This window comes from Megalopta genalis, chromosome 19 (genome assembly GCF_051020955.1).
Source record: "Megalopta genalis isolate 19385.01 chromosome 19, iyMegGena1_principal, whole genome shotgun sequence".
NCBI classification, from domain to species: domain Eukaryota; kingdom Metazoa; phylum Arthropoda; class Insecta; order Hymenoptera; family Halictidae; genus Megalopta; species Megalopta genalis.
In genome coordinates, this window is record NC_135031.1 from 1888001 (window position 1) to 1915127 (window position 27127).

The 27127-nt window shown below is 35.1% G+C and overlaps 1 protein-coding gene across 1 annotated transcript in view; it reads left to right on the forward strand.

Moving 5' to 3' along the window:
* Nucleotides 1–27127, forward strand: part of gbb (glass bottom boat) — a 77627-nt gene that overhangs the window by 46707 nt on the left and 3793 nt on the right. The window contains exons 3-5 of the mRNA XM_076527366.1: nt 2009–2163; nt 23248–23436; nt 25175–25251. Coding sequence (XP_076383481.1) covers nt 2009–2163; nt 23248–23436; nt 25175–25251 — 421 coding nt within the window. The remainder of the gene's footprint in view (nt 1–2008; nt 2164–23247; nt 23437–25174; nt 25252–27127) is intronic.

The following is a 27127-nucleotide window of genomic DNA, read 5'->3' on the forward strand; positions in this document are numbered from 1 at the left end:
TAATTATGTTAATATTATATTGATCTAAATTATATTATATTAATGCCTATATATTAGTCTAAATAATTTGTTGGATTATAGCTGATATTATTGTCAAGTTTGAACAATTTTTTTAAGAAATTCTCAATTGTTGATCTTCGACTTTTAAAAGGTCTGTTGAAAAACTGCTGGTAAACAAAGTGTTAACAGAGGAATCAATTTATTTGTGCTGCTTTCGAAAACTCGATAATTAACGATTAGTACATTATGTGCATATTTTTAAAACACAAGAGAAGGTATAAATAAATAACATCTAATAACATTTTGATTTTCTTTTCGCAATGAAGGAAATTTTTCTTTAATTCTGATTTTTGTAAAATGATGCATGCAAATAAAAATCTGCATAATGATCCGCAGTATAATAATTAGTAATTTGTCGTATTTGTTTTCATGAATAATAACAATGGTATGGACACGAAAATGTTTCGGAATTTCTAGGGATTTTTAGGGCTCTGCAGGAGTCAGAATTTTTCTTGTTTCTTCGGCCATACATTTTTTCGACGTTTTGCAACGTTGTTTTCAGTTTAACAGCTTTTAATTTTCGTAGACGTATATAAAATGAGCGGTTATTGCAGGTTACCTCCATTTAGTATATTTTGCCAATGTATTTCATCTAGGAACAGAGATTCTGGCACCCTATCTTCTATTTATATTTTTGTATACTATACAGGGAACGTTATCAATCTAACTGTAGCAAGCACTATTGTTTACGTGGAACGTGTTTGTTTTGATCATCGTAACAATCTCCGCGCAACGAGTATCCGCCGTGCGTTATCCACATAACTACGTGTTAACGTAATTACCGATGCGAGTTTTTCCTAATGTATGCGCGGAAAATCGCGGTGATATTTGTTACATCGAGCGAGCATTATGAGTGGCTTTTAGCGGCTAATGCGTTGCAACACTTGCAACTTATTGTCAGCCTGCGGGTTGAATTAGCGAGGTAGCGTCGATCACGGCTCCGCAACAAATGGTTCGTTTCGTTAAAGAATTATCCATCTCCCCGGTTTTACGCAGCACCATTTGTTTTTACTCTTTCCTAGCCGAAGCACGGACGCGATTCGGCATTGAACGTTCCACAAAATCTAGCACAGTAAACAAACCTTTACGTCACTATTCCCCGAAACCGAGTCTCCGTAAAATTACTGAACAGAAATCGACGAATAACTCGATTAGACATTGATAAGAACGAAAATTGCTTTGTAATTCGCGGACTGCAGGTTTTTATGCAACATAACAAATTACAAGAAACAAGAGTTAAATTAAAGTGTATTTTTTAAAATAATATTAATAGGTTCTCAACGATATTATGGTTAATTGTTTTAATTGTTTTCGTTGTTTCGTATCTCACCGACACATTCTTGTGACAAATGCATCAAATCTGCGGTCTACCGATTTTATATAATAATAAACTTAAAATACTTTCGCTTTATTGAGTAATGTAATGCTAATACACACACATACATCAATAGGATTTTTTCTTTTCCCTGAGAATTGAACTTTTAACGTTCGAACGACGGGACCTTTTCGACAAAAATATTGTCAGGTATCATTAGGATCATTTGAGTGGGTTAGAATCGTAGTGGCGTAATTCACATTTTTCTCAGTGTGAGGAACAAGGCTATATTATGTTTATCTATTATTAATTATTATTATATGTTTATTTATTATTTATTGTTTTCTGACCAAATTTATTGTTCAGATAATTTAGAGTTAAGCTAATCAACAGTAACTTTCAAATTTATTTATCATCTTTTTTCAACGTATGTTTTATGATACCCTTTCTAGACGCGTCAGTTTCCCTATAGACCTTAATGAAACACGTGAGAAAATGAATTACTTACAAAAAACTAAATAGTCAAATGATAATATTTATACTCTGGGTCCGAGTGTTAACGATTATCGTTTACAGAATCATTTCCATGAAAATTCCATATATGTATATAAAAGATTGTTTTGCCTGTTGCAGAACGAAGGAATTGCAATACGTGGATGCGGTTAACACGACCGTGGGGAAAGAGAGATGGCTGACATTAAATGTTAGCGAGCCTCTCCAGCACTGGGTAAACAACCCCGATGGAAACAAAGGGTTGTATCTCTCGGTGCATCCGGCAGATCGTTCAGGTGAGTGAAATTATTGTAATAGTTCTTCTAACAATCTCTACAAATGATTCGAAACTCATTAATCGGTATAAATACATAAAAATCTATCGAATTAATGGAACCAGTGATCATCGACCGAAATATTAACCCTAATCTGCGAAATATTAAAATATTTAGTTGGATGCGAATGACGATCTTTTGTTCCACGATCTTTTTATAGCTACAAAGACTATAACTTTGTCTATAGTATTTAATCATTTCTTTAAAAAGTATGCGAATTGCTCTCTACTGTATGTTTAGATTTTTGTTAATTCTTCGTGGGCTGTTTTCTTATTTTTGTTTCAGAATATTTTGTAACATTATTGATGTAGGTTTCTCATTAATATTCGGACACTTTTTAAAATACAATAACTTTTTTTAAAACTAGGATGAACGATTTGAATTTTTTTAGACGATAGAGCGACTAGTATATTAGACAATGATTAAACTACTTTGTTACAACTTTGCTATTACTTGGAGTGACAAAACAAAATAAAAGACTCTCGTTTCTTAATTTTTTTATCCGAGCCTATAGCGAAAATTTAAAAAATGCGTTTGATAGATCTCGGTAAGTTACATCCATGCTGGAAATTTCATCATCAAAATTAATTCATAACTTTTCTAAGAACGACAATATTCGATTTGTGCAAGCTCCATACGATTTCTATTATAATACAGGGTGAGCCGTATAATTCGCACAGCTCAAATAACTTAAATTATGCATCTAATTAAAAATGGTTAAATATGAAAGAGTTGTAGAGTTTTAAGCTGCCGAGGTGACATCACATTCACTTTTTTCTTCCGCATAGCGCAGTTTCCGATATTTTAGGATCAATTTCCTTTTTTAAATTGAAAAAAAAGGTATATTTATCTCATTGTAAATCGAAAGAATATTAAATTTTTCAACAAGTTAAAATTATTAAAGAAAAAAAGCATAGGGATCCGCGGTCTAATGACGAGTCCGACTCGATGCAGGAGAAAGGGTTGATTCGATAGAAATTTTGTTTAAAGATAGGAACAATTTTGTTCCTTGTTTTTTTTCGTGATTTTACGGATACAACAGGGCGACCCAGTCCGGCCAGAAAAATCTGGGACACCGTGTATATGTGACGCGGCGTGGACGGGACACGCGGCTCGCATTGAGCAATGGATCGTGGTTAATAAACGCTTCGGGGTCAGAAGTTCGACGCGGTGAATTCCGGGCGTTTCTTGTACACCTGGCTTCGTGAAGCTAGCCTCCGCTGCTGCATAGGTGTATGCTTTCTCGAGCGTACACCTGTTTCACGCTCTCACTCCCATACTGAAAAGCGTTCCTCGTTCGCGTAACGTGTATTCGTATTCGTATTCGAACGCGCGCAGGCAGAGAGTCTAACGATGGCTCGGCGAGTTAATTTCGTTGATTCATGGTGCTTTGTTTATTTATTAACCCTTGTTTGCGCTCGAAGATATTTGAACTGCAGAACATGAGATGGTTCTTTCGATATTAGATGATTTCTGTTCCCATCGATTCCTGTTTCCTTTTTGCACGACAAATTGTACTTATATTCGTGCCTGGACTGCGGATCTTTAAATAAGAATTAAAAATTGAAAATATTGCAAAATAAGAATTATCTACGTCGATTGTACTGAATAAGAATTAAACGAAGATGTAGTTTTTTCTTTCAATAGTTTTAATAAATTGAAAGTAGTGCAACAAGTAGACTGTTGATTGTGTGCATTTGCAAAAATAAAATTCGTGAAATTCGAAACAGTGGAGCGTTTAAAAAACTTTGTGGCAATTTACATGTTATTGAAAATTCATTAAAACTATTGAACTAAAAAAGAAACTTGTATTTTGTTCCTGTTCATTGCAATTTATAAAGAAAACTTTTATTTCGCATGAAGATTCGGAATCTGGTAATAAGACATGTCTCATGTTTTAAGTTGATTGTAAGAAACGTGAGTCGAATGAAAATATTTTTCCTTTTTTAATAATTTTAACAAGTTGTAAGTAATATAAAAATATTTTGCAGTTCTTCTCGCGTTTTCACAGTTTTCTTTAACGACCTGTTCATTTTTGTTAAATATGCATAAAATCCGCAGTCTAATCATAAATGCATACAATTTACTGTACTTTTAATTAGCGTATAAAACAATGAAATCATGGATAATTAAACTTTTACTAAACAATGGAATAGAAAAACAATGTTGGGGTTACTTACGTACTCGGTTACGAGTATAGTAAATTCTTCCTAATTGACGCTCAGATTGTACACAAAAATGGACCAAAAAATGGACAAAAATAACCTTGCGGCTCGCTTTTTATAGTTACCGATTATCGACAACTATAAAATCTTCTTCCCAAATTGTTCGTTTTTATGCACAATCTGAGCGTCAATTAAGGAGAATTTACTGTATACTAATATACTAGTTAATGATTAATAACGTCCCTTTCATCATGTATTATAGCTCCATACAATATTGGAGTGCTTTTTGCTAATTCGAGGTTTTTTCATACGAGAGATGGACAACGAATTTCTAAAGTTCTTAACTTTAACGTATGTTTTCACTTAAAGATTGCGAGTAGGATTCTAAACATTTAAGAACATGTTTCATCATGTTTTAATATGGCACAATGTAATTGTTACACAATTATCCCCGAAACTATTTAAATTATTGCGTGCTCTTCGCGGTATATTATCTTCAATGGAAATCTAATCTGTATAAATAATAATTAGACTACGAATTTTATACGATCATAGTGGCAACAATCGTCTCGATCTATTTTGGGACAGTTTAATATTGAAGTGGTAGATAAATGCAACCGGATTTGAAATCGGCAATGTCAAAACTTACGGGAAACAGATATAACATGCCGTTAAAAAAATCGAACCGTATATGGTAGTGGATAAATCACAAGTTTGTTAAAATATTTCAAGTTTAACATAAATTTCCAAGGTCAAAAAATGTACATTCTCCCTAATTTTTATCTACATACATCCTCTTTATTTATTCCTTATTCTGCAACGCATCAATCTTACAGCATTTCCTTATAGCTTTAACGTAAAAGAACGATCATCGTTTTATCTCATCTCTATTAAAGGCTCTTCGATTTTTACACAACTTCGTCACTTCGTCCCACTGTGTTCGCCGTCTCCGAGTCCTTCCTTAGGGATCTGATGATTGACAAGAGTCGAAACACGCCTCTGGCGTCGCGTTGTCTTCGTCGTTTGCCAGAAGTGCGTGTATGTATGCGCTTATGTGGGACTCGGACCAAGAAGAAACAGAAGGCGGGAGACACGGTCGGTGGATGCCGAAGCATCCACGGAGGGAAGAGGGGACGGGGGAGGCACCGTAAGCGAGCGGAGACCCAGATGCTGAGATAAAGACGCCCCTGAGTCTGATTCCGCCACCGAATCTCGGACGAGAATCGTCGCGAGGAGAGATTACCGCGGCTCGATCCTCCAGATAAAGTACACCTGTTCAACGGAGCCCCTCGAGACAATCGGCTTTAGATCATTGATGATTTTCGTTTCCCGGCTGGCCCGACCAACCTGGGAACGTGGCAGCCTTGACCGATTGAAATCTCGCTCGGGTAACATACGAAAAACAGCCGGCTAACGAAGATCACCGGCTAATATTCCTGACGGACACGTGTTCCCGGCTCTGTCCGGACACCATCTTCGTAATCAGCATCGGGCAATAGTAACTACGAGAAAATCTTATGGGACGCTTCGCGCTACGAAGCGTCTCTTCTCGGTGTCCCGTTGTTTTCGCAAACGCACGCTGAGATTTGTTTAAATATACTGCCGCAAATACTGTTGAGAATGATACCGAGTCGATAAATTTCGATCCAATACCGAACTATATCAAATACGCAGGCATCGAACATGTTCATTTTTTCGAACATTTTCATTTTGTTCATTTTTCTTCTTTTAGTAGTTTTAACAAGTTGTAAGTAATATAAAAATATTTTGAAGTTCTTCTCGCGTTTTCACAGTTTTCTTTAACAACTTGTTCATTTTTGTTAAATATGCATAAAATCCGCATCTAAATCTAATCATAAATGCATACAATTTGCTGTACTTTTAATTAGCGTATAAAACAATGAAATCATGGATAATTAAAAGTTTACTAAAAAATGGGATAGAAAAACAATGTTAGGGTTACTTACGTACTCGGTTACGAGTACAGTAAATTCTTCCTAATTGACGCTCAGATTGTATACAAAAATGGACCAGAAAATGGACAAAAATAACCTTGCGGCTCGCTTTTTATAGTTACCGATTATCGACAACTATAAAATCTTCTTCCCAAATTGTTCGTTTTTATGCACAATCTGAGCGTCGATTAAGGAGAATTTACTGTATACTAATATACTAGTTAATGATTCATCTATTCGTATCAAATACGCAGGTATCGAACAGAATCGACACTACGATAATGTCGATACCTGACTGATACTTTTACGGGAATATCGAAGTCCAACTGATATTTTATTTTATCTGCAAAATTCGCGAGATTCCGCAAGTAATCTTTTGCGTTATTATAAAGTAAAAACCTTCCCCTTCACAGTAAACGAAAAATTATTGCCAGGACGCACTCTGAAGTATAACGAATCCCTTCCAACAAGAAGAATATCGAATTTAATACGAATGAAAGATTTGTTTTTTTTTAAATCACTTTTAACACATTGAAATCAACACACATATGATGAAATCATATACGGAACTGTCTGCTTTCAAACTATCCATGACTGATTTTTTTTTCAAATATTCATTGTGCAAAAGAGTTATCGCAATCCGTGAACTCTGCTAACAGGGAAGACATAAAAAAAAGGCACGATACGCTCTCTTGTGAGTGTACAGTAAATTCTCCCTAATTGATCTTCAGCTTGGAAACAAAAATGGACAATTTGGGAAGAGGAAATACGATTATTCGAGCCTTGCGGCTCGTTTCTATACCGTTATAAAAGTATCAATTTACATAGAACGAAAGTATTAATACAAATACAACACACTCATTTTTAAACATATTTTGTTTAATTAAGAAAACGTTTATTAAGATAATGCGATGAACCATTAAATGAATACATTTAATATTATTATAATAGTATGAAACAGGTTTTTCAAATGTCGTTACGTATCGAAGAGCTATCGATCTATTCGTGAAGTATCAGACGAGCATCGATACTTTCGAAAAGTATCAAAGAAAGATCGATTCAATACGATGTTGATTCGGTATCATTTTAAGAAGTCTCGGTATCGAGAAGTGATACTAAGTACCTAAAATTTCGATACATATCGATACTCGCTATCAAGTACTTCGGTGTCGAATTGACTGGACATCATCAATAATATCAGCATCGATTCCATTACTAGCCACGAACCGTGATTCAGGCGAAAGAAGATTCACTAATTTTAGTTTCTCAGCTACGGATCCGACTGTATACTGAATGCTCAATTGTTCTTTACAGTGTAAGAAGTTTATTGTCGATCGATTGACTTTTCAATACTTTACTAAAAAGTTTCGACGATTTAGAAATAGAATGTTACTGAGACTCATCCAAATTATACACGTATATTTTTCGCGTTGATTTAACAAACTTTAACGTTCGATCGAATTTTTGATTTTTCGAGATAAAAGAAAAACAAACAAAGAATAAAAAAGTTTTAAAAAATTAAATCTTTTTTCTAATCTAGCTTTCTTGTGCTATCAACATGGGAACTTGTAATTGTAGACTGTATCGAGGAAAGAACTGTTGCATCCGATACTCTCGGAAAAGCAAAGTGATCGAGATACTCCATCATCTGCATTCGCGGATGTAATTGAACCTTGATCATCGAACAATCGAACGACTCCAAAATATTGCATCGCGACATGGAATTCTCTAATTACTAATTAGAGAATTTAATCTACTCTAATTTTCCCAGAAATTTAATCTCGGAGGTGACTGTGCAATCCAGATGTTTGCTCGCCAACGAACCCATCTCAATAGTTCACCTTATCTCCATAATTGATAATCAGTTGAAATATTTATCTGGCTAGAAGCTTTGCTTCCGGTTAATCTCGAAGAAAATCTGTAGAGAAAAACAGAAGTTAATTAATCAAGAAGTCAATCAATCTGGATCACCCGAAGAATTTCCACTTACACGAGGACTTACAGTCTAGTTACAATGGAATCCGGTTATTATAATCAGAGATAATGTTATTAGTCAGTTAGTGTAATCATAATCAATCGGTCCCGAAACACTCTATGTTAAAAATAATTCACCTGTTTGATTATTGAACTTCGATTATTGATATCAGTGGAGGCATCATCATAAAATTATATTCAGGAGCTAATAAATGCAAACAAACGGCAGACAAATTTGATAAATTTTTCAAATACGAAACAGTTGCTTATAAGAAGTGTTATAAGCCTATAAATGTTATCAACGTCTTGAGAATAACACTCGACTTATAACAGATAATTTGCACGACTCTAATGCAAACACGAATGTCAAGTTATACTCGCAGTTGCTCGATCGGCAAAATTTCATGGAAATAATATTCAAGTTTTCCATTTCATGCACAATAAAGGAAATATTTTTTTCAGTTCAGTATTTTGTATCCTAAACTATATACATTAAATACTTATAATATGTATATTTATAAAATCAACAAAGTATTTCAACTAGTATTTCGTTTGAAACAGAAATAAATTATATATTTATAGAAAAAATGAGTAGCTGATATATAAAACTGCGAAGATACAAGAACAATTTTATAATATTGTCACACTATTTTCAGCTTATCGAAATTGTTAAAAAGAACAATTTATTTGTATTTAATTACGGTTTCTTAAAATCGTCTTCGAAAATAGTTATTTTGCATAATGATCCGCAGTCTACTAATATGCATACACACTCGAACGTGCCCCTCCTTCTCCTCCTGTGCCCCCACTCCGTTCCCCACGTTCCTCCTCTCTTCACCGCAACTTCTCCCACCCGTTCCTCCATTCCCCCTCCCGGCCGTACTTCTCCTATCCCCTCTCGGCCTCGTTGCCCCTCCCCCGCCATCTTCCCCCTCCATGGCCCGATGTGCCCTCCCTCTCCTCAACTTTCTTCTGGCATCTGTCCCCCTTCGACTTCTCGCCGATTCTATTTCTCTCGCTCGCGAGCACAACCGGTTTACCTTTGATCATTCAATATAAAACACGAGATAAGCGAGCACACAGGCCCGCGTGCGCGTGCACGTTCACGGAGACATGATTCTGTTCCTCGGTAATTTCTGCCTCTGTTTTCCCTCTTTGTTTTTCCATGGCGGTTCCTGTACCGTCGCGGATCCTTTCCCCCCCGCTTCACAGGTTTCATTAAGGTCTCTGTTCAAAGATATGTTTGACAAAAATTAACCCTTCGTACCCGATCGGTGACTATGACACACAATTAAAAACGATTATTATATCACAAAATTTGATCGTATTTAGAAGAAAAAAAAGACTATTAAAAGTGTTAACTGTTGCACGAGTCACAAAATTCAATTTCATACGCGTAAAATGCACTAGGTTATATAAAATGAAAATATTACAGGTCAGAAAAACTATTTTGGATTTCGAGTTAAAATGGCTCCGACCATAAAGGATTAATGATGAAACAATGATATTTGACTTGTGCATAGAAAACGTGCATACACTCTACTGTTACTGCTGATTTTTCGTGTTAAATTTACGATACCGAGAATTTCCAGTCCTCCGGAATTCCAATCAGCCTTTTCTTCACCTGATCGCTAAATTCGTCAGTAGGCTATTTTTTATGCATTATATGCATTTATGGCAAAATTGGGTAGTCACAACTTAAAATAATATGAAGATTAAAGCAATTTGAAATTTTAATCTATTATTTTTAATCTAATAAAATGATAAAAGGGAAGATTAATTTGCTATTCACTCACTATTTGTTGCAATTGATGCAGGCAAATTTTTATTTTGCATAAAAATTTTATATAATAATTTATAAATTAATATATAATAGATTAATAAATTTTAAATTTCATAAAAATTATAAATTATATATTCAGACATACATTCATTTCGATTATTGTACATTATCAGTAGATTGTAGATCTTTATTCAAAATAAAATTTGTCTCCATTGATTTTAAGGATATAACCACATTTTCGTTCTTTCTCAATTCACATCAATCAAATTGGAGGATCATTAATATTGTATGTCCGAGAAGCCTATTAACAGGCTTTTCTCCGACAACGCTTACAGCCGGGAAGCTTATCAATCGGTTTTTCAATTGCTCTTCTTTGTAATGGTGCACAATACGTTGAGTTAATGAACGTTAGAGACATTCATGATTTCTAAACGATTCGATTTTCGATATGGAAACGTTAATACTGTTTTAAAGAGGATAAGAAAATGCACTAAATGATGAAAAAAATCTGAATTATTTGTTCAATAAACAGATTACTAGTCATTTTTGCTATTGCGATTAATCGTTACTGATGAATTGTCGACAAAATTATCTTTTTACAACATTATTCAAAATTCCAGAAATCGATATTTTTATATAACGATATATCCCATTATCGATACGATCGATACGATCGAAATCCGTTAGTCAGAAATAACATCAACTAAATAAGTCTCTCTTATCTAAAATCTACCATTTATATTATAAATAACATATTTTTTTTTCTATGTTTCATAATTGTGCTTATTATTTTATAATTACATTGTTTAGTAGTTTCATTTCAGAATGCAATTTTTATATTTATGCAAATATATTTGCGCAGTCCTTTTATATTTTAACTAATATTTAAACTTTAATTTAATGACACGTATCTTTATTTAATAATGCCGATATATTTTATTACCGATATCATGTGTATCGATAATCTGAACATCAATACACACATATCAATTCCAAATATCGATATACGTCAGACATGTATCGCCGATACTAGAGTTTAATCGAATATCGATTCTGTCGATCTTTTCCCCTGGATCCCCGACCGCCGCGCACATTCGCACGCATACCCTACTGACGGCTTATCCGCCCCCCCCCCCTCGGCCCCCTCTCTTTTTCTCTCGATCCTGTTGCTTCTTCTTTCCGGTTAAGAGCCTCCGGTTTGTTTGCACTGGTTTGCCGTCACGCGGGCCCCCTCCCTCCGCCCGACGCCGTTCGCCCCCTCGGAGCCAGAGGAAGTTTCCTCCCGGTTGCAGAAAACCAGATGCTTTCGAAAGTACGGCCGGCTATCTCTCTGCCTCTAAAGACCGGCTACACACCTCCGCGTGATACGCCCACGTGTGCCTAACTGCGCGCTCGCTCGCTCGCTTACTCGCTCGGCTCGCTCGGTTTTCTGACTTGCGACACCTCGTTATCACCGCGAGCCAGAACCAGCCTTCGTCAGATAGCTCGCGATTTATTTCACGGCTAATCTGGCGCAGAAATCCTCCACGAGACTCGAGGTCCTTGCTTTTGGGTTGAGGATGGGCCGAGGCTAGAGGCGGAGAACTGTCGATTGTTTTTCTTACTATCGCGAGTTCCGATCAGATTAGCCAGTGTATACTGCAAGGTAATTTAAACGAACTTTTGGATTTTTCTATTTCTATATAAAATATATTTATTTAAATATTTCTGCTATTTGTGGGTGAATGCAGATACCTGAAACTTAAACCGTTTGCCGGAGTTGTACAAAAGATGTTTTTGCATATCGTCATCTTCGGTAGAGTCGGAAAGAATATTTAACAAAGCGTGATTAATAATATCCAACGACCACTGGTTTTTATTTAATATATTTTAATTAATTGAATTTATTTTTATTTAAAAACCAACTATGTTGTTGTCATAACTTGTAAAATGCTACTGCAGATATTCTTATTATATTTTGAAAAGAATATAATGTAAAACTTTTATAACTTTCAAACTCTTTGGTATTTTTAAATTTTTATCTCCGAAATGTTATATTATACGTATTTCTGGCGCTTCTAAATCGATAGTACCGTCGATATTTTTTGTAAACTATGGAAAACTAACGACAATTCTCGACCTCTAACCGAGGGACTTATTTCTGAACGAATTCGGTGATCTATCTATATGAGACTTGTCGGGTGCCTCGGGCAAGGCAACAGAAGTCTGTGCTCAAAGTTTTAGGTTTGTCAGATTTTTGGTTTGCGAGAAGCAGAAAGTTCTGGATTCTGCTCCAACTGGATCCATTATTGGACAAATTAATCCGTCAACGGATTTGCACACTTGTGATTATTTTAATAAATAAAACTGTTACTATTTAGAGCGTTTCTTCATGAATTTTTTAATGTCATTTTTTATAAAATCTGATAAGTCTTTTCTTAGACTTTTTTTTTATCAAATTATATCAATTTGGCTCGGTATTTTTCGCTTAGGTACAACTTTTCGGCTGGCATTAAAAGGATTAAGTGTTATTGTTCTTTGTTATTATTTGTATCCATTCCGGTATTTCATACATTGACATCTTCGTCGAGTTCTATGTTTGTTCTTGGAAATGCACAGTGAAGCAACCCCTAAAACATCTGATAACGTACATATTGACTCTACTTTACCCACTATACAGTGCGTCTGATTCGTGACGAGAATTTCATACATAATCTATAATTAATATAAATATATATTTAAGTTATTATATAAAAATAAAAAAAATAGATATTATAATATTAATTACATTTATAATTATATTAATTAATATAATTAATTATATTAATAATATAATATTAAATAAAAAGAAAATTTTATTATATAAAAATATATATTTAAGTAAACTTAAAACTGAAAATCTCGTATTGCTCTATAAGGATGACAAAATCGAATTAATACAGATCTTTCCTTATTTTAATTATAATTTATACTTAGATTAAGAATTTTTTTCCATCGTTTCCAATGAAAGAATCCTTACAATATTTCCACAATTTTTAAATGAAAAATATGAAATTGCTCATCTTTGACCGGCATGGTAGGTTAGCGTTGAATATGAATGTTGTTCATTACCACTATTATCAAAATCTCGAAACTAAAGTAAATGACGAAATATAAAAGACAAAAATTGTCTTGTTCAATTAGGGACATTATTGATCCTCTTCACTCGATCTGAGGCACCACTAAAAATTGCTGTGTCACATTCCAAAATAGCATCAAACTTGTTTACGTAATTTTGTTTAGATGTCAAACGATCTAGTTCACTAGACAATGTATAAAAGAATGTTTGTAAAAATTGCGAAACGGTCAAAATAAGTTGGAATAAATCATATAAAATGGAAATACCGTCGTAGGTCCGAAGACGCGTTTTGGAGTTCGAATGAAAATAATATAGTGTCAAGTGCAATGGATTAAGGACAAAGAAGTGCTGCTAATCGAAGTAGCTGTTAAAGAAATCGCAGTGCAAGAGGTTGACACGAGAAGGGTAGACCAAAATAACGACAGACTGTGTTATGACCGAGGGCCTATAAAACTCCAACGAAACCGTTGTTCTCACTTCGCATCGAGAATCTGTTGATGCTTCAGCATCCGGCTATCGAAACGAAGTCAGACACCGAAGACAATCTCGATTACGCAATGGCACAGTTCGAGAGGCCACGAAATAGCCGGCCGAGCTTGTTCAAAGATCTTTGTGTCCAGCAGAGATGGGTAACTGGAGGCTGTGGTTAGCGGCCACTCGAGAATACCGTGCAGCGGTACGGTCTCCATCTTTCTCTCTTCTTCCGGTGATTTTTTCCCGCGCGCCGAGATAGCAGATTTTATGCGCCGTTTGAGAGAAATGTCCGCGATCGTCGTTTTATTGGACAATCAAGATATTGAGGGAGATTGCGCGGCGAGAAAAGCTCTGGCGAAACCCCAGAAGGAGGATCCGTCGGTACTAAAACGCTGACCGTTTCGCCCGTACTTATTGCGATGCTAATTCAGTGGTAATGGAGTCGCTATCAGGATGCCAATAGTGCAGTAACAAAGGTATTCGACTTGTGCGTGGAAAACGTGCGTGCACTCCACTGCTGTCGCTGATTTTTCGTGTTTCCTTATCGTTTACCAAGAATTTCCAGTCCTCTGGAATTCCAATCAACCTTTCCTTCACTCGATCGCTAAATTCATCAGCGGACCGCAGATTTTACGTATGTATGGCAAAATGATTGAAAATGGTAGAAAGATTAAAGGAACTACAAATGTCGATCTATTAAATTTGATCTGTTCAAATAATAAAAGTCAGAATGAATTTGCTATTTTAGTCGCTATTTCTTGCAACCGATGCAGGCAATTTTTATTTTGCGTAAAAACCCGCGGTCTATTCATCGAATTTCCATGAAATCCGCAAAATTGAATTGTTCAATTCGTAGCAGATTTATTTAAGCTCCATCGGAGCTTAATATTCGGATAATGTTGCTCGTATCCATTTGTTTCGTTAAGGTTTCTGTTCAAAAATATGTTGAACAAATTGATAACGAAATTATAAATAATATTAACTATGCTCGGTTATAGTTTTGTAGGAAAGGCTCGCTGTTCGAATGTTTAAGGTAGTTTCGAATACACAACAGCGAGGTACATACATTCTTTTTACTTTGTGATATCAATTTCTAATTGCAAATATCATTTGATTGGTATACATATTTATTTCGAATATCGTATGTTATCAGATCTTTATTTAAAATAAAATTTGTCTATTCATTTTAAGGAACATGTGTGATCCACGTTTTCGTTCCGTCTCTATTGACACTAATAAGATCGAGTGACACTATTAAGATCATGTATTACAATGTTACTCTTAAATTCGTTTAGGTTTTTTACTGGTTTGTACAACCCCTGTCATCGTACAGTCCCTTTAACATTTAAAAAAACTTCAAGTCATTTAGTTTTAAAAAAGTTACACCGTTTCAAAGGATGTTTGAATATTAACGCGAATCATTGCAGATTAGATAAAAATGTTTCTCCTCGTTTAATAATCGTCATAAATTGGAAATAATGTAACAGTGGTGTTTTCTCTAATGTCTTTGCAATTTCGTGAAGACAAATCTTAGAAAAACAGTTTCGTATGTTGCCCACTCCTTTTTGTCATAAATGCATAAAATCTGCAATCTAGTTAAATGGGGAAATGCTTTTAAGAATGTTTGGAAGGCTGCTATTATGGCTTTCTAATAGCACAATGCAATCTATAATAGTTTCTGGTTTCGATCTCTGTCGGAGACGATCCTCGGCGCTTGTTAAACGTCCTTGGAACTCGAGAATTTCGACCAGCTGAAACAAATTGCAAGGCGAACAATGTTACCGGTTCTGCGTCCTTGACTGTCAGAAGTATTGCGAAAGCGTAGCCGCCCGATTTAGGACTGCCCCTTTGTAGGAAGAAATTACTTTATCCTTGAACCTCTGACACATGAAACGAACAGAGAAAACAGCGTTTTTTTCTTCAAATTTTTCACATTTTTTAATGTTGTACGTAGCAAACACTTCTAACTTTTACCATTTTTATTCAAAGCCTGAGTTTTGCTTTTCGATATTGAGTACAGAAATTAGCAAAGCATTTTATTTCGAAACATTTTAATGAGAAATACGTACATTGCTCCATAGCAATTTTAAACATTCCGACAATATTCAAACATTTTCAAATTACACGTATCCAAACCTCCAAGTATTCCAAAATATTTAAAATATTATATATAAATATATAAAATATATAATATATAAAATATTATATAATATATCAAAATATTCAAAACGTCTTAAGATTGACGAATACATTTTTGTTATCACTAAAATTGCTACTTGAATAGCAAATTTTTACGCATGACGAGCACACTCGTCGCGACACAAGATATTGCCATTCTTTTATGACGAGCATGCTCGTCGAAAACGGTTAACCGGTTAAGCTGAGTCTTCCATAAAGAGCCATAAGATATGCCCAATTCTCGCGAACAACGTGAAATTGATGTTGCCGCTTCATTTTCAACACTTTCACTTACAGCAGCATCGTTTTCATTTGTATATGTATGTTTTTGAACTACCACTTTGTGAACAACCAACGACACGATCAGTTTCTTTGAAACTGATTATCCTAAAATATCACGAATTTCGTGACTGTTATTGTTCGATCGAAAGGATATTATTTAAACAATCTTAACGGAAATAAATTACACGGTATTGGCATCTAGGCGTGATATTCGACAGATCTTTTCTTCTCAATTGAAATTTTCGCAAGCAATGTGCACTTTCGTAAGATCCCCTTGTAAGATCTATGGCCGAGAGGATGGCTGCGAGACCGAATAGTGTTCGATCCTGTGTAGGGAATTTTTGGGACAAAATTAGTAACTCTTAAGCGAATTTATTTTAAGGTTCTATAGCATTGAATTCAACTTGTACGAATCAGATTATAGTAACATATGAGCCGTTCATTTTGAAAGTGGCCTAAGTCCATTTATACTTAAAGTGAGATATTTAAGGGTTCGTGTTTCAATACAATTAAAAATATACATGCAGGATACTAATGAGTCATACTGCTTAAGTGTATCTAAAGGAGTTAAATTTATAGTTCCTATTAAAATAATGGCAATTATATTAAGTGAATAATATGCGTTTTCTTACCAAGAATGGAGTTAGGCCACTTCCAAAATTAACAACCAGATTCGTTATAAAATTTGAAGGAGCCCAAGTCCACTCAACATAATTTAATTTAATTCTACTAATGGCACATGATTTAAGAAATGCATTGATTTCTTGCATTAAAATTCAAGTTTTTTCCATTATAAATTGGTATACTCAGCACAAACTATGGGTTATTTTAAAAGCTATATTTCCCATCTATATGTAGGTGACAGAATTATTTGCTTACGCTACTTCTCATAAGTTTATTGGGATTCGTAAAACACAAGAATATCGAAAATGTAATTGATGTCACGCAATTGAACTTATCAATTTTAAATTGATTGGACAATTGATTGGACAAACCAAATTGATTTAGTTTTGTTACGTTTTTGTGTCCAAAATTATTTTAGCGTTATTACAAGGTTTATGGTCATAGTACAGTAGATCGTTGAATTCGTGTCGGCACCGGCTATAATGTTATAAAATCGAAAATATACATCAATATTAAACAAAGTTTAAACGACTTGATTATTTGTAACAAAAAAGTTAGCGGAAAAATAAATGCCGAAATTGTTAAAATTGCTTAAAGCGATTGTTGAAATACACGCATATAGTTCCAAATTTCACTTAAACCCAAGTTCAAACTGATAAAAACGTTTTCTCTGCATGAGTTAAAAAATTCTTACAAAATGCACAAATAATCGAAATATAGTTGCAGAGACACGTGTAAAATTATATTGCACACATTGCATTCGATATTTTATCGGGAATAATAAAAATAATTACTTTTAGAATAATTAATTTAGATTAATAATTTACTTAAGAATACTTAAGAATAATTAACTACTTTTAGAATAATTTTTTTTTTTTTTAATTTAGATTAATTTTAGAATAATTAGTTTTAGATTTTCTTTTTACAACGTTACACCGGCTCATGGAGTTATCCGAGAGGTAACCAATATTTTGAAGCCTCGATAAGTTCTCACTTCGAAATAAAAAAAAATTCTGTTCAATACGAACGTTGAAAAATCGACGCGTGGCCACAAATTGTCGCCTGTCAGATTACTGTTCCGCGGATCGAACACTGTGGGGGCCGGGGCTTGATTCGCGCTAGACGATCGGGTCCCGGGGTTGGGTGCCAGACTCTCGAAGTAAGCATCATCGAAGCGTATACGGTGGCAAGCGGACCGTAATACTAATCGGAACAACCGGTCGCATTCGTCTCGAGGAAATTGTTGGCCGGCAGGTTCGTCCTAGCCGTCGATTCTGTAACGGCAGGCGCACAAAGTTGCGGGGCAGCAGGTGTCCGCGTGCAATCACGGCAAATGCGCATTCCAGCGAGCCAATTTAATAGCTTTCTCGGACTCGCGGTCGCGCTCGCGCTCGTAAGAACGATCATTTGCATAGGCAGCGATGCCCGTCGCAGGGACGAGTCTCCTCCGGCCGGCCACGAGGATACAATCAGACCGTTTGGATTGCTCGCACGTACAACGCGTGTCCTTTCGTTCGAATTTTGATATTGCGCGCGGCGCGCCGCGACCCGCATGCCAATCGGTTTCTCTTGAATAATCCTTTTTCCGTTGTAATTGACGATTCGCCACTACGTCTCGGCCGCGTCGACTTTTTTTTTCCTTCTTTTCCGCCATTTCCATTCGAATAGGTTTTCACGCGTTTTCCTATGGCCGCGATGCGGATTGACTAACAGATTCGATCGCGCGCTTTCGGAAACAACTGTCGACTTACAACAGTGCCAGGATTCTTTTCCTTCGTTCTCCCGCAGGGGTCGTCGCAGCCAATTCTGTTCCTTCTTAGAGGTCACTTAACACGTTTCTTTCCTTTTCCTTGCCATTATCTTTAGAGTTACAACGATCAGAGCTTTTTATACCTTTGTTCTGGAACATGGAATTTTATTTTGTAATTTTTATTCGATCAAATAAAATGCTTTAATTGTATGCTATTTTTTAGGCTGTTCGCGGTGCCTGTCGAGATGTTAAGTATTGATGATAGAAGAAGAAAATTCCATTCCGACTTAAAAGAGCGGATTATTATTATTATTATTATTATTATTATTATTATTATTATTATTATTATTCTTTGTTGAATGTAATACAGGAAAGTTTCCTATTACGTGTATGTTAGATAACAGTAACTATGATTATACATGGTGGCGTAGTCATGCCAGTGAGTTAATTACTGGTATGTCAGTGGGTTAATTAATGACGCTTGGGTTGACTGTGAGAGGAATAATAGAGTAAGCAAATTATATTATTTAGAGGCAATAAAGCAAAGTACAACAGAATAAGTATAAAATAATATAAAATATGTACGCAGAATGAACTTAAAGGTGTAAAATGTTTCCTGTATTTATCTTTCCTTTTTTTAAAATTTAACACGTTTACATATTACACTACATATTATCTACTAGAGTGAATTAGAAACTATTAGTTTGTCTCTTTCATGTTATAAAAATCCTAGTAACATTTATTTTTATTCGATATATTACAATAAAAATGGATTTCGAAACCTAGTTATCATACGTGTTATAAACTTTAATGAAATTGCAAAATATTGCACATAGGATAAGGATCAATTATTGCATATACATTGAGTAACGTTAATATTTTAATATTTCTTAAAACGTAATCGCGTTTTTAAAATCGAACCAAATGATTTGCATCTTTTTTCAGTTGTTATTAGGGAACTAGTTTACTAGACAACGAGTAAAGAAATTAGTGCGAACATAGAGCAATTGATAACTTACGTGCTTACTGAAAAAGACGATTGACATAGAGATAAACCGTAATTGTTTAAAGTTGCAAAAATGAACAGATTCTTTTTTACAATCATCACATGCAACGGGATCATATGTGTCACACAAGAATGTGGTAAAGAGATCAATAGAAAGAAACAAAAGATGAAATGTACGAGCAACGAGCATCACGAGCGATCTATTTATAGGGAACGATCAACATTCTGTTTCAGACAGAATATATTAAATAAATCATTGGCCGGAATGACGTTCCATTTGTAACGCAGCTTGTCTAATAAAAGTCTGATGAATGGCTTTAACATAACACGTTGCTGTTCATCGACTGCGAATCGTTGCTCGACTTAATTACAAACCTTCCGCGGCAACACCTGCATCCTACGATACGCTTCATCCCCTGAGGAACGAATTCACTTATCTATTTTCAAACTGAATTGAATTCAAATCATCTTTTATCGTCTCTCCATTAGTTAATTACTTTCCAGTTTAACAATCATGCAATTGTATAAGTGAGCAACGGTCCGACGAACTTTATTTATTGTTAGTCAAATACAGAACTCTGCAAGTTATTGCGAGAATTTAAGAATACGGTAAATTCTCCCTAATTTTCCTTCAGCTTATAAACAAAAATGAACAATTCGGGAAGGAGAGTTACAATTATTCGTTACAACAATTCTTAATTTTCATTCAATTACATGGAAATTTGTAATTAATATAATCTAATTACTTAGTATTTCGTAATTGTACTCCAATTGCAATTACGAATTACTAATTTAATCATTAATTTAATTTAATAGAGATCGGAATTACGAATTACAGTATTATTGAATTACTTCATAATTATAATTTCTTGAGGAATTGAATTGTAATTCTGTACAATTCTGACTGTTACATTATTTTCGACTGATTACAATAATCGAGCCTTGCACCTCGTTTTTATAATCGTTAATAATCGGCAACTATAAAAATGAGCCGCGAGGCTCAAATAATAGTATCTCTTCTTCCCAAATTGTCCATTTTTGTTTACAAGCTGAAGGAAAATTGGGGAGAATTTACTATATTATTACTAGAGTTGAGCTAATTCAACTGCGCAGTTTAATTACAATGTACTCTTCGATTACATAGTAATTCAACAACCTTGTAATTCAGTTACACGATTCAAACCTTTCAGTTAATACACACAGTTGCTAATCATTTTAATCACGTGCATAATTCAAATAAAATGCAATTGAAATACAATATAAATGAAAAAAAGGTTTTCCGAATTACCGCCCAGAAGTTTGAAGAATTCTCATTTTTTATTTCTTCTGCGTATTTTCTTCCTTTATTACCTATTTATTTATTATTTTTCAATTCGTAACTTTCATTCAATTACATGGAAATTTGTAATTAATATAATCTAATTACTTAGTATTTCGTAATTGTACTCCAATTGCAATTACGAATTACTAATTTAATCATTAATTTAATTTAACAGAGATCGGAATTACGAATTACAGTATTATTGAATTACTTTATAATTATAATTTCTTGAGGAATTGATTTGTAATTCTGTACAATTCTGACTGTTACATTATATTTTCGACTGATTACGATCATCAAACCTTTGGAGTTATAAAAATTTGATGATTATGGTACTTGGAAAATGAATAATTTTTGTTTCACAAAATCTGTACCAATACGACCTTTTATCAAATTTTTTTCAAACAGGCTAATTATCTCCAACGTTTCATCATTTTATATTTCCTTTGAATCGTTGCTTAATTCTACTTCATGAATATGTATGAGCTGCTATTAGGCGATCCGAGGACATTGTCCGTGTGCTAAGGGTTGAAAGAGGAAGGACATTTTCAGCCCATCTACGTATTTTAGAATTAACTTGGACGATTCTTGTTCCGCACGGAGGCCCGCAGTCTATTTATTATGCACTTGAGAAATCTATTCGATGACTTCGCACAAAAGTATTCTAATTCTCGCTATCCAAGTTTCCAGATAAATCGCGGATAATTTTCTCATTCTGGCAGCTCGGACACGAAACAAAGAATTTCGAGGAACGATTCCTGAACGATTAGATTAGGCCACCACGTTGACAAACCCTTGCCTGAATATCGCTACCATTATGGGTCTGCGGAACAGCTTGCGACACGCTATGCTAATCGATGTAAATCGGCTCTATTTTTGTCGCGGTGTACACTGTTAAGGAATATAATTATTACCGCATGAATATTAACGCGGCTTCAGCAATTATGATAAACAAGTGTCACAACTTCTTCAAGTTCCGATTACATTACGAAACGATTCGATCCGGCAACGTTTTACGCTGAAAACTCGTAACAACCCCTTCCCGTCCCTGGCCCGGAGGCCGTCAGCGCAGGGGTGTGGATCGTTATGCGTGCCGCGTAAACATAATTAAGAATAATCGTGCGATCGGCATGCCGGCTGACGGAACGATCAATTGATTAAACGCGCAACGGTACAACGGCGACTTAATTGCAGGGCCAACGTGTTGGGAAACCGTGAGCTGTCGTCTATATCGGCGAAGTGAACGGCTCTCGATACGTGTCGGGTCGGCCGATACAGCCGTTGAGATTCTTAAATAGTTAATATTCCTGAAGGTTGGCTATTAATAATTCTAATCCACGGCCTGGCTCCGCCAGGCCACTCTAAGCTAACACGCCCGCGAACGCGATCATTGCTGCGCGCGCGATCCGCTTATGGCATCAAATCTGCAATTAGGCGGCGATTCGAACGTAAAGGAAAGCTGTCGATACGGTGCCGCCCGACAAATTTTCGGTCACCGGATAAATTTTATTCGTAGAATTTATTCGGTATATTGTTCGAATAAGATTTTATTCGATGGATTAATCGAATAAGATTTTATTCGATGGATTAATCGAATAAAATTGCATTCGATGGATTAATCGAATAAGATTTTATTCGATGGATTAATCGAATAAGATTTCATTCGATGGATTAATCGAATAAAATTGCATTCGATGGATTAATCGAATAAGATTTTATTCGATGGATTAATCGAATAAGATTTCATTCGATGGATTAATCGAATAAAATTGCATTCGATGGATTAATCGAATAAAATTGCATTCGAAAAACGATGTTTGAATAAAATTTTATTCGAAAAATTTTTTCTCGAAATGTTGTTCCGATAGAATTTTAATCGAATAACGCCCGACTCTGGGTGATATGTAGAGAATTCTGATGTTGGAGGACATGATAATCGTGCTTCCACTGTGTAATAAAAGTCGTGAAAAATTAAAACAAACTCATTCTTGTCGTTTTCATGAAGCAACGTGTATCAATCGTGTTCGGTGCTCAGTAACTTTAAGATTAAAAACGAATTGATTCGTTATATTAAGCAAATTACGCGTAGAACGAGTTTGGATAATAGATAATTCTGATATTGGTGGATCGAGAGTTCATTTCTAGAAGATGCGACGCTCGAACTGTTAACCCTTAACCGACCTACCAATTATTGTCAGTTATTGTTTCAGCAAAAATATTGCATATTTCGAAATTAGCAAGTGAGTTTTACATTAAAAGATTGCAAACTGATGGAGGATTACATGTATTTTTAGATAATTACATGAACGTATATTAATGATGACTTGTTTTTAAAGTTGCGTGGGATCATCGTAGCCACCATAACCCGGTTATGGGTTATCTAAAGAAAAGTGTAGCGTTGATTGTTAACATTCGTCGTTTTGCTTGTGTCTTCAGTGCACGAGATGAGACCAGAGGACATCGGGATCGTCGGTTTTAGAGGCGATCCGGACAAACAGCCCTTCATGGTCGGATACTTCAAGAGTTCTGGCATCCGGGAAAAAAAGGTACGGCAAAAGCGAGACGCAAGGAGAAGAAAAAAGAGCGAGTCCTCGAGCTTGGATTATCGGAATAATCCGTACACCGGTAAGTCTGGAAGGTAACGTCCGATGTACCAATCAATTTCTTCTAGTCGAACTCTTTTCGCAAGCTTCTTCATCCAAGATTAATTCTCCCGGATTCCCTAACATCGCTGGTCACTGACACGAGTCATCCGATAAAAAATAGCACCACGTCATGATTTCAAATGATTGTACAGTGGATGTAAAAAGTCTGCGGACTCCTTTTGAAACCGTATAACTATATCAAAACTGGACTGAATGATCTGAATATTTTGGAGATGTTAGAGGAACTAGTTTACTGTACAATGACTACAATCATCTCTTTTAATTTTGCTACTACCTCGAATATAACAAAAAATTGAAAACTCTCGTTAAAAAGATCTAAAGATCTCGGTAACTTATACAAGAGTTGTCTAAAAGATGTCTCGTAATCTGGAAATGGAGGGTTCCTGAGGTTATTTGAAGTAATTTTTTCCTTAGCGAAAATGCAATCCGAGGCTTTGTTTACGAGTTATTAACGAAAAACACTGACCAATAAGAGGCGAGCTCGGCTGGCGCGTGACGGCTCAGCCAATGGGCGGAACTGGGTTTCGTGCGCTCGTCGGCTAGGCCATCTCGCGCCAGCCGAGCTCGTTTCTTATTGGTCACTATTTTTCGTTGATAACTTGTAAACAAAGCTGCGGATTGCATTTTCGCTGAGGAAAAAGTTACTTCGAATAACCTTAAGAATCCCCATTTCCGGATTGCGCGACATTTTTGGGATACCCTGTATGCTGAAAATTTCATTTCATAATTCAGCTACAGCCATTGAAAGATGTAAAAATTATATGTTTTTGAATGATATTCGTGAAAACTGTTACTTTCACGAACTGTAGTTACAAAGCTCTACAAAACGCATTTTTTAAATTTTTGTTATAGCTTCAGATAAAAAAGTCGAAAAACGTTGAATAAAATCCATTCATTCTCTAACAAACTATTTGATCTAGAATCTCAAAAAAAAGTTCAAGTCATTTGGTCCAATTTTAAAACAGTTATTACATACATACATATTTCACAACTTATGTGGTCGCTACTGTATATCGTTTTGTAACGGTGGCAAAGTTGGATCTGTTCAAAAAGTGTTAAAAATAGACATATCGGGTGGAAGAACGTTTATCTAAAAAATTTGTATAGAAACATTTTCATAATATCAGGAACGTAAGAAGAAAAGATGAGAAACCAGTCATTTGAGCTTGTGTTAAAGAAAATCCCTAAAACACCTAAAGTAAAATTCTATAATTCTCCCTTAAAAGAAGCAGAAATGCTGATCAAAGTATACCAGCAAGATTTAATTTTCCTAATGGAAGATACGAAAGCGTTAAACAATAAAAGGTTGGGCCATTCTTACGAAGTGGACCTCCATTTCTGTGGATCGTAAAATAAGTTTCTCTGCTATAAACACCTGGAAACGATAACAAAGCTCCATAAGTTACGGGATCCGCGAGAACACAATGGCGGTTTGGCCAAGTTTATTTCTTCAACGAAGGAATTCCAGTTTCTCCCGAGTCACGGAATCATGCGGAACGTTTACACGATGATGCGCGTATCTTAAAATCGATTGCCCAGATTCCGGGAAGAGACAGGGTTACACGTCGAACACGCTACTCTCAGATTTTACTTTGTCAAGATCGCGTTGCGAAAAGGTTCGCGTGATAGAATAATTTTGTGGATCGTAGCGTGAGCACGTTGAAAAATGTTAATCGAGTTTCGTTTCGCTTTTTCAGATCCAGGTATGCAGTATAACTCGAAGACTTGCAAAATCCAGACGTTGTACGTCAGCTTCAGGGATCTAAAGTGGCAGGTGAGTTGTGTCAAATTGCGTAATGACGCGCAATAGTTGATGATCATTCAACCCCGTGTTGTGCTTTAATTGCTTTCTCGAAACGCGTCGAAAAATTTACAGAAATCTTATGTTGCTCAAAATTAAGGAAAATATATTCAGATATTCATCCATACGAATAGTTTTATTGAATAAACGTGGAACCACAATGCCTGCATAACTTCATTTTTAACTAATTCTATGTACATATTGCTCGTCTGTCAACCGTTCTCGTACAGTTTCTTTTCTCGGTTTATAACAAAGGGATCACCTTATTCGTATATGTATATATACGTAAATAAATAAACAGATAAATAAATTAATAACTAGATTTTCACGTATTTACAGTGCATAGATAATAAAGACATAAAATGAAGAAATAAAAGAAATGAAGTTTAATTAATTAATATTAAGGTTTTTAGTTGCTTTTTTAATATATAATTTTGTATAAAAATGTTGCATGAAGATTTACAATATATATGTTAGTTATTATGTTACATTGTAAAGAGTTGATCGAATTTTTTACGATTACAAGCGCTGCCAACAAATTTTTATCATATTGTTTCGCGTGTCATGCCTTTTCACGATTACTACGGTATGAATAAATCCGAGGAGAATGCAGTATGGAGCATTTGCATAAGTAGAGGCTAGTCGAATAGCGACAGTGAATGGAAGGTTCGAATCAGCTTGTAACGTTTTTGTTTTTCATTGAAATTTTTTCGTAACATTTGAACGTAATCTTGATACACGAAGCATACGAATTCATCTGAGATTATTCGCTTCTCGAACTTCGGTAATATCAAAAGTTCGTGGTTCCGCGTTTACCATGCGATACTTTTCGTTTATGCGATAACCATTACTAACAGTTATTATGCAGTTCGATGCTGTAAACAGAAAGCATAAGCACAAGCTGCATGTAAAGCCACTCGCCAAAGTCCAAGTACGTAAATTCTTGAAAAACAATACGTTAGTGTTTATATAGAAGGATAAATCGATAATGAAAACATATGGACAAAACATGGGAAAACATGTGGACATATTAGAATTAATCAAATTTAACGATCATCCGTTTGAACATGTCCTCTAGGACGTATATTAATTTTTTAACTAGGGACGCCAAGTTAATTTACAATTTGTCTCTTCTATCATCTTTCAGGGACTTCTAATCTTTTTTTTTTGGTTTGGAAGCTTTGGTCTTCGTTACTGTTCATTATCAAAAAATTACCAAGTTTAAAGGTTAAATAGAATTGATGTCTGAAAGAACAGAATGTGACTCACGACAATGACTCACGAAAGTATTCGAGCACCTCTTAAATCAGAATAACTTTTTCAAAATTGGACCAAATGACTTCAATTTTGTTCAAATGTTACAGGGACTTGTTCACGTATAAATTTAGACGAGCCACTAGTTCACTAACAAATTTAGAAAAAAATTGCAACTTGTTGTTTGTATGAGCTTAGAAGGAAATTTTAAACGTTGCGTTTTGTAGATTTTGCAAATTTCTTACAATTATCGGCCGAACCTGTCCAAATTCGTGAGAAACTGCGATTTTTGCAATCTTTAATTGGTTTGTAGCTCATAAATCCAGAATACGCATTATTTAAATTTTCCCTGTAGGCTCCGATTAAAAAGTTAAAAAACGTGAAGTTCTTAATTTGTATTCGTAGTTTCAAATAATAGCAAAATTAAAAGAAAATATCTTAATCATTGCACAGTAGACTAGTCCCTCTATCATTTAAAAAAGTCCAAATCATTTAGTCCAGTTGTAAAACAGTTATTGATTTTTAAAAGGTGTACGAACGCTTTTGTCGACTACTGCATATAGAGTAGAATATTCTAGTATCGCATAAAAGATAA